The sequence below is a fragment of the Panulirus ornatus genome, chromosome 19 (assembly GCF_036320965.1).
Source record: "Panulirus ornatus isolate Po-2019 chromosome 19, ASM3632096v1, whole genome shotgun sequence".
NCBI classification, from domain to species: Eukaryota; Metazoa; Arthropoda; class Malacostraca; order Decapoda; family Palinuridae; genus Panulirus; species Panulirus ornatus.
The window spans coordinates 60,780,211-60,798,123 of NC_092242.1; the positions used below are offsets into that span (position 1 = coordinate 60,780,211).

The following is a 17,913-nucleotide window of genomic DNA, read 5'->3' on the forward strand; positions in this document are numbered from 1 at the left end:
CCATACACATGTATATACATACGTCCACACACGCAAATATACATACCTACACAGCTTTCCATGGTTTACCCCAAATGCTTCACATGCCCTGATTCAATCCACTGACAGCACGTCAACCCCGGTATACCACATTGATCCAATTCACTCTATTCCTTGCCCGCCTTACACCCTCCTGCATGCTCAGGCCCCAATCACACAAAATCTTTTTCACTCCATCTTTCCACCTCCAATTTGGTCTCCCACTTCTCGTTCCCTCCACCTCCGACACATATATCCTCTTGGTCAATCTTTCCTCACTCGTTCTCTCCATGTGCCCAAACCATTTCAAAACACCCTCTTCTGCTCTCTCAACCACGCTCTTTTTATTTCCACACATCTCTCTTACCCTTACATTACATACTCGATCAAACCACCTCACACCACACATTGTCCTCAAACATCTCATTTCCAGCACATCCATCCTCCTGCGCACAACTCTATCCACAGCCCACGCCTCGCAAAAATACAACATTGTTGGAACCACTATTCCTTCAAACATACCCATTTTTGCTTTCCGAGATAATGTTCTCGACTTCCACACATTCTTCAAGGCTCCCAGGATTTTCGCCCCCTCCCCCACCCTATGATTCACTTCCGCTTCCATGGTTCCATCCGCTGCCAGATCCACTCCCAGATATCTAAAACACTTTACTTCCTCCAGTTTTTCTCCATTCAAACTTACCTCCCAATTGACTTGACCCTCAACCCTACTGTACCTAATAACCTTGCTCTTATTCACATTTACTCTTAACTTTCTTCTTTCACACACTTTACCAAACTCAGTCACCAGCTTCTGCAGTTTCTCACATGAATCAGCCACCAGCGCTGTATCATCAGCGAACAACAGCTGACTCACTTCCCAAGCTCTCTCATCCGCAACAGACTTCATACTTGCCCCACTTTCCAAAACTCTTGCATTCACCTCCCTAACAACCCCATCCATAAATAAATTAAACAACCATGGAGACATCACACACCCCTGCTGCAATCCTACATTCACTAGAGAATCCATCACTTTCCTCTCTTCCTACATGTACACATGCCTTACATCCTCGATAAAAACTTTTCACTGCTTCTAACAACTTGCCTCCCACACCATATATTCTTAATACCTTCCACAGAGTGTCTCTATCAACTCTATCATATGCCTTCTCCAGATCCATAAATGCTACATACAAATCCATTTGCTTTTCTAAGTATTTCTCACATACATTCTTCAAAGCAAACACCTGATCCACACATCCTCTACCACTTCTGAAACCACACTGCTCTTCCCCAATCTGATGCTTTGTACATGCCTTCACCCTCTCAATCAATACCCTCCCATATAATTTACCAGGAATACTCAGCAAACTTATACCTCTGGGGATAGGAGAGAAAGAATACTTCCCACGTATTCCCTGCGTAAGGCGACTAAAAGGGAAGGGAGCGGGGGGCTGGAAATCCTCCCTTCTCAGTTCTTTTTTAATTTTCAAAAAGAAGGAACAGAGAAGCGGGCCTGGTGAGGATATTCCCTCAAAGGTCCAGTCCTCTGTTTTTGGCGCTACCTTGCTAACGCGGGAGGTGGCTAATAGTATGAAAGAAAAATATATATATATATATATATATATATATATATATATATATATATATATATATATATATATATATATATATATATATATATTTTTTTTTTTTTTTTTTTTTTTACTTTGTCGCTGTCTCCCACGTTTGCGAGGTAGCGCAAGGAAACAGACGAAAGAAATGGCCCAACCCCCCCCCATACACATGTATATACATACGTCCACACATGCAAATATACATACCTACACAGCTTTCCATGGTTTACCCCAGACGCTTCACATGCCTTGATTCAATCCACTGACAGCACGTCAACCCCGGTATACCACATCGCTAAAATTCACTCTATTCCTTGCCCTCCTTTCACCCTCCTGCATGCTCAGGCCCTGATCACACAAAATCTTTTTCACTCCATCTTTCCACCTCCAATTTGGTCTCCCTCTTCTCCTCGTTCCCTCCACCTCCGACACATATATCCTCTTGGTCAATCTTTCCTCACTCATTCTCTCCATGTGCCCAAACCACTTCAAAACACCCTCTTCTGCTCTCTCAACCACGCTCTTTTTATTTCCACACATCTCTCTTACCCTTACGTTACTCACTCGATCAAACCACCTCACACCACACATTGTCCTCAAACATCTCATTTCCAGCACATCCATCCTCCTGCGCACAACTCTATCCATAGCCCACGCCTCGCAACCATACAACATTGTTGGAACCACTATTCCTTCAAACATACCCATTTTTGCTTTCCGAGATAATGTTCTCGACTTCCACACATTCTTCAAGGCCCCCAGAATTTTCGCCCCCTCCCCCACCCTATGATCCACTTCCGCTTCCATGGTTCCATCCGCTGCCAGATCCACTTCCAGATATCTAAAACACTTCACTTCCTCCAGTTTTTCTCCATTCAAACTCACCTCCCAATTGACTTGACCCTCAACCCTACTGTACCTAATAACCTTGCTCTTATTCACATATATATATATATATATATATATATATATATATATATATATATATATATATATATATATATATATCAATATATATATAGAGTGAATTGGAATGATGTGGTATACTGGGGTCGACATGCTGTCAATGGATTGAACCAGGGCATGTGAAGCGTCTGAGGTAAACCATGGAAAGTGTGTGGGGCCTGGATGTGGAAAGGGAGCTGTGATTTCGGTGCATTATTACATGACAGCTAGAGACTGAGTGTGAACGAATGGGGCCTTTGGTGCCTTTCCTAGCACTACCTCGCACACGAGGGGGTAGGGGGTTGTTATTCCATGTGTGGCGAGGTGACGATGGGAACAAATAAAGGCAGACAGTATGAATTATCTACATGTGTATATATGTATATGTCTCTGTGTGTATATATATGTATACATTGAGATGTATAGGTAGGTATATTTGCGTGTGTGGACGTGTATGTATATACACGTGTATGTGGGCGGGTTGGGCCATTCTTTCGTCTGTTTCCTTGCGATACCTCGCTAATGCGGGAGACAGCAACAAAGCAAAATAAAAAAAAATATATATATATATATATATAAAGAGTGTGGTTGAGAGAGCAGAAGAGGGTGTTTTGAAATGGTTTGGTTACATGGAGAGAATGAGTGAGGAAAGATTGGCAAAGAGGATATATGTGTCAGAGGTGGAGGGAATGAGAAGTGGGAGACCAAATTGGAAGTGGAAAGATGGAGTGAAAAAGATTTTGAGTGATCAGGGCCTGAACATGCAGGGGGGTGAAAGGCGTGCATCTTTCCACCTCCAATTTGGTCTCCCACTTCTCCTCGTTCTTTCTAAACGGGGAAACAGGAGTCACGCAGGGAGTGCTCATCCTCCTCGAACGCTCAGATTGGGGTGTCTAAATGTGTGTGGATGTAACAAGATGAGAAAAAAGGAGAGACAGGTAGTATGTTTGAGGAAAGGAACCTGGATGTTTTGGCTTTGAGTGAAACGAAGCTCAAGGGTAAAGGGGAAGAGTGGTTTGGGAATGTCTTGGGAGTAAAGTCAGGGGTTAGTGAGAGGACAAAAGCAAGGGAAGGAGTAGCACTACTCCTGAAAAAGGAGTGGTGGGAGTATGTGATACAGTGTTCGAAAGTAAACTCTAGATTGATATGGGTAAAACTGAAAGTGGATGGAGTGAGATGAATGATTATTGGTGCATATGCACCTGGGCATGAGAAGAAAAATTATGAGAGGCAAGTGTTTTGGGAGAAGCTGAGCGAGTGTGTTAGTAGTTTTGATGCACGAGACCAGGTTATAGTGATGGGTGACTTGAATGCAAAGGTAAGTAATGTGGCAGTTGAGGGAATAACTGGTGTACATGGAGTGTTCAGTGTTGTAAATGGGTGTACATGGAGTGTTCAGTGTTGTAAATGGAAATGGTGAAGAGCTTGTAGATTTATGTGCTGAAAAAGGACTGGTGATTGGGAATACCTGGTTTAAAAAGAGAGATATACATAAGTATACGTATATGTATACGTATGTAAGTAGGAGAGATGGCCAGAGAACATTATTGGATTACATGTTAATTGATAGGTGCACGAAAGAGAGAGTTTTGGATGTTAATGTGCTGAAAGGTGCAACTGGAGGGATATCTGATCATTATCTTGTGGAGGCTAAGGTGAAGATTTGTAGAGGTTTTCAGAAAAGAAGAGAGAATGTTGGGGTGAAGAGAGTGGTGAGAGTAAGTGAGCTTGGGAAGGAGACCTGTGTGAGGAAGTATCAGGAGAGAGTACAGAATGGGAAAAGGTGAGAACAAAGGACGTAAGGGGAGTGGGGGAGGAATGGGATGTATTTAGGGAAGCAGTGATGGCTTGCGCAAAAGATGCTTGTGGCATGAGAAGCATGGGAAGTGGGCAGATTAGAAAGGGTAGTGAGTGGTGGGATGAAGACGTAAGATTATTAGTGAAAGAGAAGAGAGAGGCATTTGGACGATTTTTGCAGGGAAATAATGCAAATGACTGGGAGATGTATAAAAGAAAGAGGCAGGAGGTCAAGAGAAAGGTGCAAGAGGAGAAAAAGAGGGCAAATGAGAGTTGGGGTGAGAGAGTATCATTAAATTTTAGGGAGAATAAAAAGATGTATTTAGAAATGAATAGAATGCTTCAAACAATTTCATACGATTGGTGTATTTTTTGATCTGTAGATCTTAACCCAGCAAAGCAGAATTTTTTGGAACATTCTGGATCTTAGTTTGCTGGATTTGGGGTCATCTACTTGTACAAACTATAAAACTTTAATCTGCTCTCTCTAATAACTTTTCTTAACTGATTCCAATCTCTCCTAATGTTTCCTTCATACATTTTTACTTTTTCCTTCATTTTGAATATTCTTTTTCATATAAACTTACCATTTCCCACATACATTACCCAAATCCACTTTCTACCTGTCATGTATAATGCACTGAAATCAGAGCTCCCAAGCCATAGCCAATCCCATAGACCTTTCTGTAATTATGTCTAACCATTTAATATACCCTGGTTCATCCTATGACAGCACATCTCCCTCAGTATATCACACTGCTCCAATTTGCTCTATCCCATGCCTGCATCACACTCTCCTGCAAGTTCAGTCCTTGAACACTTAAAGCTACCTTTCAATATATCCCTCCATCACCAATTTGGTCTCCTCTGTATCCTCTCCACTTCTGACACATGTATAGTACCCTTTTAGTCAGCCTCTCCCCATTCATCCTCTCTATAAGTCCAAACCTTTCCAAAACACCCTCTTCAGCCCCCTCAGACATACTCTTCTTATTACCACAAACCTCTCTTCCTCTATCAATTCTTACTCAATCAACCCTCCTCACTCCATACACTGTTCTCAAGCATCTAACTGCCAAAACATCAACCCTCTCCTGTAGTTTCTTGTCAAGGGCACATGCTTAGTATCCATGCAATACCATCACAACTACTATACCATCAAAAGTACCTATATTGCCCTCACAATTACATCTCTTTCCATACGCTCCTCAATTAAACCAGAACCTTACCTCCCCTCACCACCTCCTGGCTTACTCCAGCTCTCATGGTTCCATCCACTGCCATGTCCACTCCTGAATATCTATAACACTAGACCTTTTCCAGTTTTTCTTCACTCAATCTCACACTCCAACCAGCCAGTCTGTCTGTCTCCCCTGCTAATCTTAACCTTACTTTTCACATAAACTAAAATAACTGTCTTTTATAATTACAACTAACTCATTCTACAGTCCCCAACAAATAACATCCAACACACATAAACTTTCAATGAAAACAAAAATGATGATAGACTTACCCTAAATGTTTCAAAGTAATCAAGGGTGGAAATAAGGACGAGGCACTTTGGTGCATACATAATAGAGTGGTGTGTGATAATGGGAACAGGTGGACCCATGCCCCGTACGTTTCCACTGCCGAGCTCCAAGGCATCATCCTCCTGCATAAAGAAATAGCAGTTTTTACCTCAAGACAAGAAGCTTCATCATTTCATCTGATAGGTGACATACGTGAAGCTGGTATTATGTACACAGAATTGGTTGACTATCATTCTATTTCACAAACATATTGTTGAGCTCTAACTGAAAGGTGAAATCTTCACATCTTCCTTGATCAAAAGTAAAAAGAAGTCCTACAACTTATAGTGAAAAGTCAGGGGTTAGGGGACAGAAGAATGGGGAAGATATTAAGACAAATGTTTAATTCAAAGCTAAAGGATCTTTGGCAATCAAAAATATATACATAAGATTATTCTAAGTATAACATCTCCACCTATACATAAAAAACAACTAAAATAAAGAATAAAAACAAAGGCTAAAGTTAGAAAAATCTAATACATATAATAATTCATAAAATCATATCCCTGACCAATGTCCTACATCTCAAAATAATCTTAACCATAAAATATCTACCATAAATATTCTGGTTATCCCCATACATACTACACATATTCATAACTCATAATAATGATGGATAGCTTTGAGGATCTCATAGCATACTCAGTAGCACATATCTACAGTTCAAATGTCTAAGCTCTAACAAAAACATCATTCTTAGTCAGTTACCATACCTACTACTAACTATAAACCAATACTGGTTACAGGATTTAATCTCTACCCCTGCAGCTCAGCTTGTGGATATGCTGCCTAGGTAAGTTTGGACCCCAAGAATATTTGGTACTGTAGCCAACATACCTACACAGCAGCTCCAAGCATGTTATACAAACACATACTAAAGGACTATGTAACTGCTTCCTGTGATCTTAAAGATGCTACCCAATATAGTTTCTTCTGTTAACTGGAAACAAAGTGTAGAATTGCAAGTGTAAAAAAGTTAACAACAGTACCTCAGATTATCCGTGGGGTAGGGGAGGAAGAATTCTACCCTTATATTCCATGCATGTTACAGAAGGTGACTTAAAGGGGGTGGAAGAAGGAGTCTGCAAACCTTATCCTCTTAGTATTTCGACTTCTAAAATGTGGAACAAAAGGAGGAGTCAGGTGGAAGTACTCATCTTTCTCTAAAGCTCAAGCTGGGGTGTCTAATTGTGTGTGAATGTACCCATTATAAGAAGGGAGAGATAGGTAATATGTTTAAGGAAAGAAACCTGGATGCTCTAGCTCTGAGTGAAACAAAGCTCAAGGGTGAAGGAGAAGAATGGGTTGGAAATGTCTTAGGAGTAAAGTCAGGGGTTGGTGAGAAGACAAGAGCTAAGTTAGGGGTAACAATACAGCTAAAGCAGTTGTAGGAGTGAGTGAAAGTGTGTAAGGAAGAGAGCTCTAGACTAATGTGGGTAAAAGTGAAACTAGATTGCAAAAGGTGGGTGATTGTTAATGTTCATGAATCAAGCCATGAGGAGAAAAATCATGAGGCACATGTTTTGGGAGCAGTGAATTGAGTGTGCCAGTAGTTTTGATGCAAAAGACTAGGCATTTGTGATGGGTAATTTTCATGTGGGGTGAGTAATGTGGCATCTAAGGGTAAACTGGGGGGGGGTATGGGTTATTCAGTAAAGTGAATAGAAATTTTGAAAAGCTTGTGGAGCTCTGTGCTGAAAAAGGAATGGTGGCTGGGAATAACTGGTTTAAAAAGTGGGACATAAAACGTATATGTATGTGAGCAGGAAAGATGGTCGGCTGGCTAATATTATTGGATGACATACTAATTGATAGGCATGTACAAGATGGACTTGATGTGAATGTGCTGAGGGGTAGCTGGTGGAATGTCTTAACATTGCCTTGTGGAGGTGAGCATAAAGATTTGTAGAGGTTATCAAAAAAGGGGAAACATTATGGGTGAGAAGAGAGTGGTGAGAGTAAGTGAGCTTGGAAAAGACTCTTGTGTGAAGATATACTAGGAGAGATTGAGTGTAAAATGGTAAAAGGTGACAATAAATGAAGCTAGGAGAGTGGGCAAAGAATGGAGGATATTTAGATATGCAGTGCTACTATGTGCAAGATAGTCATGTGGCTGAAGGTGGGAGTGGGCACATTTAAAAGGGGGATTAGTGGTGGGATAAGAAGTAAAGCTGCTATTAACAGAAAGAAGTTTTAAGGGCTGTACTTACAGGTAAGGAGTGCAAATGCTTGGGAGAGATACAAGAGAAGGAAATAGGTCAAAAGGAAGATGTAGGGTTTGGAAAAGAAGGGAAATGAGAGTTGGGGTGAGCAAGAATCAGAAAACTTTAGGAAGTACAGAATGTTTTGGAAGAGGTAAACAGTGTGCAAATGGGAACATCATTGAAGAGGGCACAGAAGAATGTGGTAACTGGTGGTGATGAAGTGAGGAGATGAAGCGAGTGCATATGATGATACAGTGGCAGCGGTCGGGAGTTTAGGTCAGGATGGTATGCAAAGTAAGAGTCACTAAGAGTAGTTTGGGGATGAGAGAAGAGGTGGTAAAAGCCTTATATAAGATGATATGTGGAGAGGTAGCTGGATTGGACGGTATTGCAATTAAGTTTCTTAAGAAAGGGGGGAACTGTGTTGTTGATTGGTTAGGATTTTCAGTGAATGTATGAATCATGGTGAGGTACCAGAGGATTGGAAGAATGCAAGTATAGTTTCACTATACAAAGGCAAGGGGGATAGAGGTGAGTGTTCCAACTACAGAGGTATATGCTTGTTCAATGTACTTGGTACGGTGTATTGGGGGAGAGTAGTGATTGAGAGGGTGAAGGCATGTACAGAGCATCAGATTGGGGAGTACCAGAGGACTGGAAGAATGCATGTATAATTTCACTGTATAAAGGCTAGAGGGACAGAGGTGAGTGTACAAACTACAGGTATATGCAGACACTGCATATGGATGTTGGGAGGATAAAGAAATATTATACTTGTACTTGATCACAGTTTCCTATGTAAGTGAGATAGCATGACCATCTCTTCTAATCACATAAGTATAATTATGTATATCTCTCTTTTTAAACCAAGTATTCCCAATCACCAATCTTTTTTTAGCACACAAATCCACAAGCTCTTCACCATTTCCATTTATAACACTGAAAACCCAATGCACACCAATTATACCCTCAACAGCCACATTACTTACCTTTGCATTTAAATCACCCATCACTAATACCTGGTCTCATGCACCAAAACTGCTGACATATTCACTCAGCTGCTCCCAAAACACTTGCCTCACATGACTAATGATCACACATCCCTCAATATCCACTTTCAGTTTTACTCACATCAATTTAGAATTTACTTCATTACACTCCATCGCACACTTCCACAACTTCTGCTTCAGTAGTGCTTCTCCTTCCTTAGCTCTTGTTCTCTAACCAACCCTGACTTTACTCCCAAGATGTTTCCAAGCCATTCTTCCTCTTCACCCATGGGCTTCATTTCACTCAAGTCAACAACAACATCGAGGTTTCTATCCTCAAACATACTATCTCCTTTCTTCTCATCTTGGTTACATCCACAAACACTCAGAAACCCAAATCTGAGCCTTCTCCAAATGATCATCATTACCACCATAACAGTAATATATGGGAATTATATTCTATGATACTTTGTCACTGTCTCCCGTGTTAGCGAGGTAATGCAAGGAAGCAGATGAAAGAATGGTCCAACCCAAACACAATACACATGTATATACATACATGCCCACATACGCACACATAAATACCTAAACATTTCAACATGTACATACACAGACATATACATATATATACATGTACATATTCATACTTGCTGCCCTCGTTCATTCTTGTCTCCATCCTGCCACACATGAAATGGCATCCCCCTCCCCCCGCACACATGCGAGGAAGTGCTAGGAAAAGACAACAAAGGCCACATTCGTTCACACTTAGTCTCTAGCTGTCATGTGTAATGCACCAAAACGACAGCTCCTTTTCCACATCTAGGCCCCACTAAACTTTCCATGGTTTACCCCAGACGCTTCACATGCCCTGGTACATTCCATTGACAGCACGTCGACCCCTGTACACTCTATTCCTTGCACACCTTTCACACTCCTGCATGTTCAGGCCCAGATCGCTCAAAATCTTTTTCACTCCATCCTTCCACCTCCAGTTTGGTCTCCCACTTCTCATTCCCTCCACCTTTGACACATATATCCTCTTTGTCAATCTTTCCTCACTCATTCTCTCCATCTATATATATTCTATCCATCTATATATATCTCTGACATCTGTCCACAGATGGAACTCCCTCAAGTGGGTGACTGAGGCAATAGAGGCTCTTTAACTAGTGAACTCCAATGCCATTTCTCAGCCTTTATTGCCTCATCATTAATAGGCCACCGGCAAAGGGCAACTCTACCAGTGTTTGCAGAGGATCCCGTTCCTATTGACTACTTCTACCTAATGCTCCTGCCTACATTTCCTACCTAATGTTTATATCTAAAAAAAAAGCTCCTGCCTAAATATTCCCACCTACTACTTCTGTCTATTGCTCCAACCATTTTGTCAAAAGGCATGGCTAGCGCACAATGCTCATCGCAGGAAAATCCAGTGACGAAGAATGAGCTGAAATTTCTGAAAGCAGTTTTCATCAAAAGCAAACATTTAAAAATCATACAATAAAGTCATACTGCTCCACAAAATGACTCATATTTCTATCTACTGGTAAGATGCAGTAAAGATAAAGAAAAATAAGAAATAGTATGCAGAATATCACTTTTAAATTATTCAACAAGGAATTGATAAGAACTCTGTGAAAGTGAAGCTGCTATCGATTTTCTACACGGATGTATTGTCTGCTTCTTTCCTAAAACCAAAACAAACAAACCAGAATACTTACCTCATCAGTGGGTTTACAAGGGGTGATGGAGACAGCTTCATTAAAAGACAGAACAGCACAGTAGTGGCGATTAGCATCTATGTCTGTTAACACTGAGACAAAAAACTTGGGCTCCTGACGATCAGTTGACAAGGCCCATCCTTGTGGTTGACAGAACTGTGAGAAGAGATTTCAAGTCACTCTATGACAAATCAATGGTACTTTATTTTCTAGATAAGACTCTAAATCTTTCACCATTAACAATAATCAAAATAAAACAGCAATTTTTGAGTTTCATTCTTTTCAAATATGTGTTGAAATTATCATGAATCTTATCTCAAATGTAAAGAATAGCATTTAATCCAGATGTGGCTTCTCTAACTATTTATGGTTTAGACTGGAGTTGACCTGGTAATAGTGATAGGTGATTTGAATGAGAAGGTGAATAATGTGGCAGTTGAAGGTATAATTGGGGAGTATGGGATATTCAGCATTATAAGTGGAAATGGTGAACAGCTTATGGAGGTGTGTGCTGAAAAAGGACTGGTGACTGGGAATACTTAGCTGAAAGTCTTAAAAATATACAGTGTGGGAGGATAGCTACAAGAAGCAGTGAGAAGTCTTTAATGAGGGTGTATGGCATGTGTATAAGTAGGAAGAGAGGAGAATGAATGGTTCTAAGTAAATGTTGGTCTGAGGCAGGGGTACATGATGTCACAATGGTTGTTTAATTTACTAATGAATGGGATGGTAAAGGAGGTAAATGTGACAAAATTGGAAAGAGGGGTGAGCATGCAGCCTGTTGAGATATAAGAGCTTGGAAAGTAAGTCAGCTGTTTCCTGATGATACAGCACTGGTGGCAGATTCGAGTGAGAACTATATAAGTTGGTGACTGAGTTTGAAAGAGAGTGTGAGGGGAGGAAGTTTACAGTAAATATGAATAAAAGTGAGTGCTCAAATTACAGAGGTATAAGTTTGTTGAGTATTCCTGGTAAATTATATGGGAGGGTATTGATTGAGAGGGTGAAGGCATGTACAGAGCATCAGACTGGGAAGAGCAGTGTGGTTTCAGAAGTGGTAGAGGATGTGTGGATCAGGTGTTTGCTTTGAAGAATGTATGTGAGAAATACTTAGAAAAGCAAATGGATTTGTATGTAGCATTTATGGATCTGGAGAAGGCATATGATAGAGTTGATAGAGATGCTCTGTGGAAGGTATTAAGAATATATGGTGTGGGAGGCAAGTTGTTAGAAGCAGTGAAAAGTTTTTATCGAGGATGTAAGGCATGTGTACGTGTAGGAAGAGAGGAAAGTGATTGGTTCTCAGTGAATGTAGGTTTGCGGCAGGGGTGTGTGATGTCTCCATGGTTGTGTAATTTGTTTATGGATGGGGTTGTTAGGGAGGTGAATGCAAGAGTTTTGGAAAGAGGGGCAAGTATGAAGTCTGTTGGGGATGAGAGAGCTTGGGAAGCGAGTCAGTTGTTGTTTGCTGATGATACAGTGCTGGTGGCTGATTCATGTGAGAAACTGCAGAAGCTGGTGACTGAGTTTGGTAAAGTGTGTGAAAGAAGAAAGTTAATAGTAAATGTGAATAAGAGCAAGGTTATTAGGTACAGTAGGGTTGAGGGTCAAGTCAATTGGGAGGTAAGTTTGAATGGTGAAAAACTGGAGGAAGTAAAGTGTTTTAGATATCTGGGAGTGGATCTGGCAGCGGATGGAACCATGGAAGCGGAAGTGGATCATAGGGTGGGGGAGGGGGCGAAAATCCTGGGAGCCTTGAAGAATGTGTGGAAGTTGAGAACATTATCTCGGAAAGCAAAAATGGGTATGTTTGAAGGAATAGTGGTTCCAACAATGTTGTATTTTTGCGAGGCGTGGGCTATGGATAGAGTTGTGCACAGGAGGATGGATGTGCTGGAAATGAGATGTTTGAGGAAAATGTGTGGTGTGAGGTGGTTTGATCGAGTAAGTAACATAAGGGTAAATAAAAAGAGTGTGGTTGAGAGAGCAGAAGAGGGTGTTTTGAAATGGTTTGGGCACATGGAGAGAATGAGTGAGGAAAGATTGACCAAGAGGATATATGTGTCAGAGGTGGAGGGAACGAGGAGAAGTGGGAGACCAAATTGGAAGTGGAAAGATGGAGTGAAAAAGATTTTGTGTGATCGGGGCCTGAACATGCAGGAGGGTGAAAGGAGGGCAAGGAATAGAGTGAATTGGATCGATGTGGTATACCGGGGTTGACGTGCTGTCAGTGGATTGAATCAAGGCATGTGAAGCGTCTGGGGTAAACCATGGAAGCTGTGTAGGTATGTATATTTGCGTGTGTGGACGTATGTATATACATATGTATGGGGGTGGGTTGGGCCATTTCTTTCGTCTGTTTCCTTGCGCTACCTCACAAATGCGGGAGACAGCGACAAAGCAAAAAAAAAAAAAAAAAAAAAAATTAATAAAAGCAAGGGTATTAGATTCAGCAGGGTTGAGGGTCAGGTTAGCTGAGGTGTAAGTTTAAATGGAGAAAAATTGGAGTGGACATGGCAGCTAATGGAACCATGGGGGCAAAGTTCTGAGTGTGCTGAAGAATGTGTGGAAAGAGAGGTTATTGTCTTGGAGGCAAAAATGGGTATATCTGAAGGTACTGTAGTCCCAACAATACTATATGGATGCGAGGCAAGGGGTGTGGAGGAGGCTGGATATGTAGAAAATTAAATGTTTGAGGGCAATATGTGGTGTGTGAACTGGTTTGATCGAGTAAATAATGAAAGGGTAAGAGAGCGATGAGGCAATAAAAAGTGTGGTTGAAAGAGCTGAAGAGGGTGTACTGAAATGGAGAGAATGAGTTAGGAAAGGAAGACAAAGAGGATATTATATGTGTCAGAAGTGGAAGGAATAAGAGGGGGGACATCAAATTGGAGGTGGAAGGATGGAATGAAAGACATCCTGAGTGACTGGGGTCTGAACATGCAGAAAGGCAAAAGGCATGCATAGGACAGAGTGAATTGGAACATAGCAGTGTGCAAGGGTCGATGTGCTGTCAATGGACCGAACTATGGCATGTGCAACATCTGGGGTAAACCATGGAAAGGTCTCTGGTTTTGGATAGAGAGCTGTGGTTTCGGTGCATTACATATGACAGCTAGAGAATGAAAGTGAGTGGATGCTGTCTTTTTACATCTGTTCCTGGCATCACCTCACTTATGCAAGAAATGACGATCTAGAATAAAAAATATAATGAGAATGCTCAATGCATGAGCTGGTGGTATTCTGAGAAGATGTACTTACAAGGGAATGAGTTGGATTAAGATTAAAAATAAACAAAGAGAATTGGAAGTTAAGAATATTATTGGATCAGATAATATAATCACAAAGGCTGATTCTGTAAAAGTGATATAAACAGCCATCATTAAATACGGGAGTAGGAAAAACTGAATATAATGTACTGCATGATAATTCGGGAAGAAGTTTCCAGAGTTTGAATAAATGGCCAGCTGGGATAGAAGAATTAAAGGTAATATATTAAAAAGGTTTTGCATACAAAGCACCATAACTTCATGAACTTGAGGCAATTTACCTGCTATGCAAAACCTTTTCCTATTCCACCTTTAATTTCTGGGAAACCCAATTCTGCAAATATTCCTCTACTCTATTCTTCCTTCTACTGGCTTCCTTTCACAAACTACTTTTGTGTTAACCTTACAAAAACCTCTTGTAACATGGTTCCACAGATTTACAATAAAGGGAACTCCCATTCCCAATCTACATCCCTGTACCTCATCCCTGAAGTATATCAAATACTAAATAGCAATGCTGAAACCATATGCTACAGAGTTTTACATGCTGGACTGGCTCAAATCAAAGTAGCCACTATTTACTTTAAAACTAAAACAGAATAAATATATACAATAAAGACTACTTGAAAAGGTACTGGAAAGAGAATACAGAGGCACAAAAAACAGAAGAGAAAGTAATGGAAACAAATAATGTCAGTGACCATAAAATCATCTATAGGATAGACAGCAATAATCTTATTATCTCCATAGCAGAGGGGTCTGTCTATGACAAAGGCCAGTTGGTTTACAAAATAATCTGAATTCTGTTGTTTCTTTTTTGAAAGTAATGCATATTTTGATGCATTGTACAGTGTAACCTACTATTTCTAACATTCTTCTACAGCTCATATTGATTGCATTGCTACCAATGTTGAAAGTTCCAATATTTAAGATGTTCATATTGAACTTCTCTATTCCAGAACCAAATATGCAATGAAAGGCAGCATGAGAAGTAATGAATATATGGATATCTATCATTAACCATCTTTGCTTGTGTCAAAAGTGAAAGAAAAGATTCAGATCTATTTTTCCTGGAAAACCTACCAGCTCCAGGCCCTCAATAAATGGAGTGTCTGGCCAGTCCCGCTCAGGGAATCGTTGGACAATTTTGCCACAGCCAATCCCATTACCTGTCAAAAATCATGAAATTAGTAACTTTTAAAATCAAAAGAACATTATCTCGGAAAGCAAAAATGGGTATGTTTGAAGGAATAGTGGTTCCAACAATGTTGTATGGTTGCGAGGCGTGGGCTATGGATAGAGTTGTGCGCAGGAGGATGGATGTGCTGGAAATGAGATGTTTGAGGACAATGTGTGGTGTGAGGTGGTCTGATCGAGTAAGTAACGTAAGGGTAAGAGTGATGTGTGGAAATAAAAAGAGCGTGGTTGAGAGAGCAGAAGAGGGTGTTTTGAAATGGTTTGGGCACATGGAGAGAATGAGTGAGGAAAGATTGACCAAGAGGATATATGTGTCGGAGGTGGAGGGAACGAGGAGAAGAGGGAGACCAAATTGGGGGTGGAAAGATGGAGTGAAAAAGATTTTGTGTGATCGGGGCCTGAACATGCAGGAAGGTGAAAGGAGGGCAAGGAATAGAGTGAATTGGAGCGATGTGGTATACCAGGGTTGACGTGCTGTCAGTGGATTGAATCAAGGCATGTGAAGCGTCTGGGGTAAACCATGGAAAGCTGTGTAGGTATGTATATTTGTGTGTGTGGATGTATGTATATACATGTGTATGGGGGTGGGTTGGGCCATTTCTTTCGTCTGTTTCCTTGCGCTACCTTGCAAACGCGGGAGACAGCAAAAAAAAAAAAAAAAAAAAATCAAAAGTAGATAAAAAATAATGAATTTAGCATTCATTAAAATAAAAAGCACACATAAATAATGTAATCTTAAAATCACATAAGTGCAAATGCACAGCAGATGGTCTTTTTTCCAGAGTAAAGCTAAATTGGTGAAATAACAGTATGAAGAAATGTCCAATAATAAAGAAAGTTCCACGTAAGAATCTCAAAGACTGATTACCAACATGATAGAACAAGTCAATTAAATCTGCTGAGAGACACTAGGAGACTTATACGTCATAGTAAACATAAGTACAAAGTGTATATTGCTAGAAACAGCAAATAAAACCTTAAGGAGTTTATGGTTATGTCAGAAGTAGCAGAGATTACCCAGTACATTGGTCTTTTAATTTCCTGGTAATTGGTATTGTTCTACTTCTGCTCTTTTTATGTCCTCATTTACCACACAGTCTTATTCAAGCATTACATGATCACTTTATCCAATGCTATAAGAAGGAGTGAGGAATTCTGATGTATGTGAGTAGGTAGAAAGGAAGGTTAGTGGTTTTAGGTGAAGGTGGGTGTGTGGCAAGGGTGTGTGATGTCACCAAGGATGTTCAATCTGTTTATGGATGAGTTGGTGAGGGAGGTGAATGCAAGGGTCTTGGAAAGAGAAGCAGGTATGCAGTCTGCTGAGGGGGTTGGGGTTGGGGGCCATCAAGATGAGTCAGTTGATTGTTTTCAATTGATATGGTACTGGTGGCAGATTCAAGTGAGAAAAGGCAGAAGCTGTTATCTTAGTCTGGGAGAGTAAGTGAAAGGAGGAAGCTGAGAATAAATCTAATAAACGCAAGGTTATTAGGTTTAGCAATGAAAAGTTATATGGCATGTGAATTTGATTGGAGTGAACTTGAAAGATGTGGTGTGTTTCAGGTACCTGGGAGTGATAAGGTAGTGCATAGATCTATGGGAACTGACGTGAGCCTAGGTTGGGTGATGAGGGGAAAGGCTTCGACTTAATGAGGAATATATGGAAAGAGAAGTCACATTCTTTGATGGCAACAATGGTTATAGTGGTCCTATTGGTGCTGTATAGATTAAAGGCAAGCTTCACACAAAAATGCAAAGGATATGGTGAATGAGTTGGAAATGATATGTCTGGGGACAATATGTGGTGAAAAGGGGGTCAATTCTATAAGAAATGATTGGGTAAGAGTGATAAGGTAGCAAGAGGAGTATGTATGAGAGAGCTGAAGAAGGTATGCCGATATGCTTTGGACAAATGGAGAGGATGAGTGAGGAGAGGATTACTATGAGGGTATACATGTAAATGGATGGAACATGTTAAAGGAGGAAACCAAGGTGGTGGGGGACAGAGTGAAAGAAGTTTTGAATGCTCATGACCAGAATATGCAGATGGAGGCAAGGTATGCAAAGGATAGAGTGAATTGGAGCAATGTGATTTCTATGGGAAAATGTGTTGAACCAGGGCAATTGAAGTAGATGGGGGATACCATGAAAGGTCTATGAAGCCTGATTATTGAGAGAGGGGTCTGGTTTCAGTGCATTATATATGACAGTTAGAAAGTGAATAAGGAAATGAGCCCATTTCTTTGTCTTCCTGGTGCTGATGCAAATTGACATATATAACATGTAAAAAAAGTTATTTAAAAGTACTAGCAAGTAAAACAAATATACGTCACTAGAACCCATGAAAACCTTACCTAGCAACTTAAATGTTTGGTATAGTAAAAATACCTGGGATACCAACTTTAAATTGGTCAGCTGTTGCTGATCACATGGCTGCTTGGTCTACATCCATCTGTTGGCATTTAGTGGCATTTATAGAATATTCAATTGCAGCTGTGGCTGGAATATCTGGAAACAAATATTAACCACTAATATAAATCTTGGCTGCTAGGGAGGTTTTCATAAGTTCTGGTGATCTTCTACAGG

The 17,913-nt window shown here is 40.5% G+C and overlaps 1 protein-coding gene across 2 annotated transcripts in view; it reads right to left on the reverse strand.

Annotated features, from left to right (window-relative positions):
- The window catches only part of Sbf (SET domain binding factor), a 209,704-nt gene that overhangs the window by 188,247 nt on the left and 3,544 nt on the right, over positions 1-17,913 (reverse strand). For both annotated transcript variants that reach the window (XM_071674009.1, XM_071674008.1), the window contains exons 2-4: positions 15,217-15,302; positions 10,865-11,020; positions 5,893-6,033 (exon numbers count right to left, since the gene is read on the reverse strand). In XM_071674009.1, the coding sequence (XP_071530110.1) occupies positions 5,893-6,033; positions 10,865-11,020; positions 15,217-15,302 (383 nt within the window). The remainder of the gene's footprint in view (positions 1-5,892; positions 6,034-10,864; positions 11,021-15,216; positions 15,303-17,913) is intronic.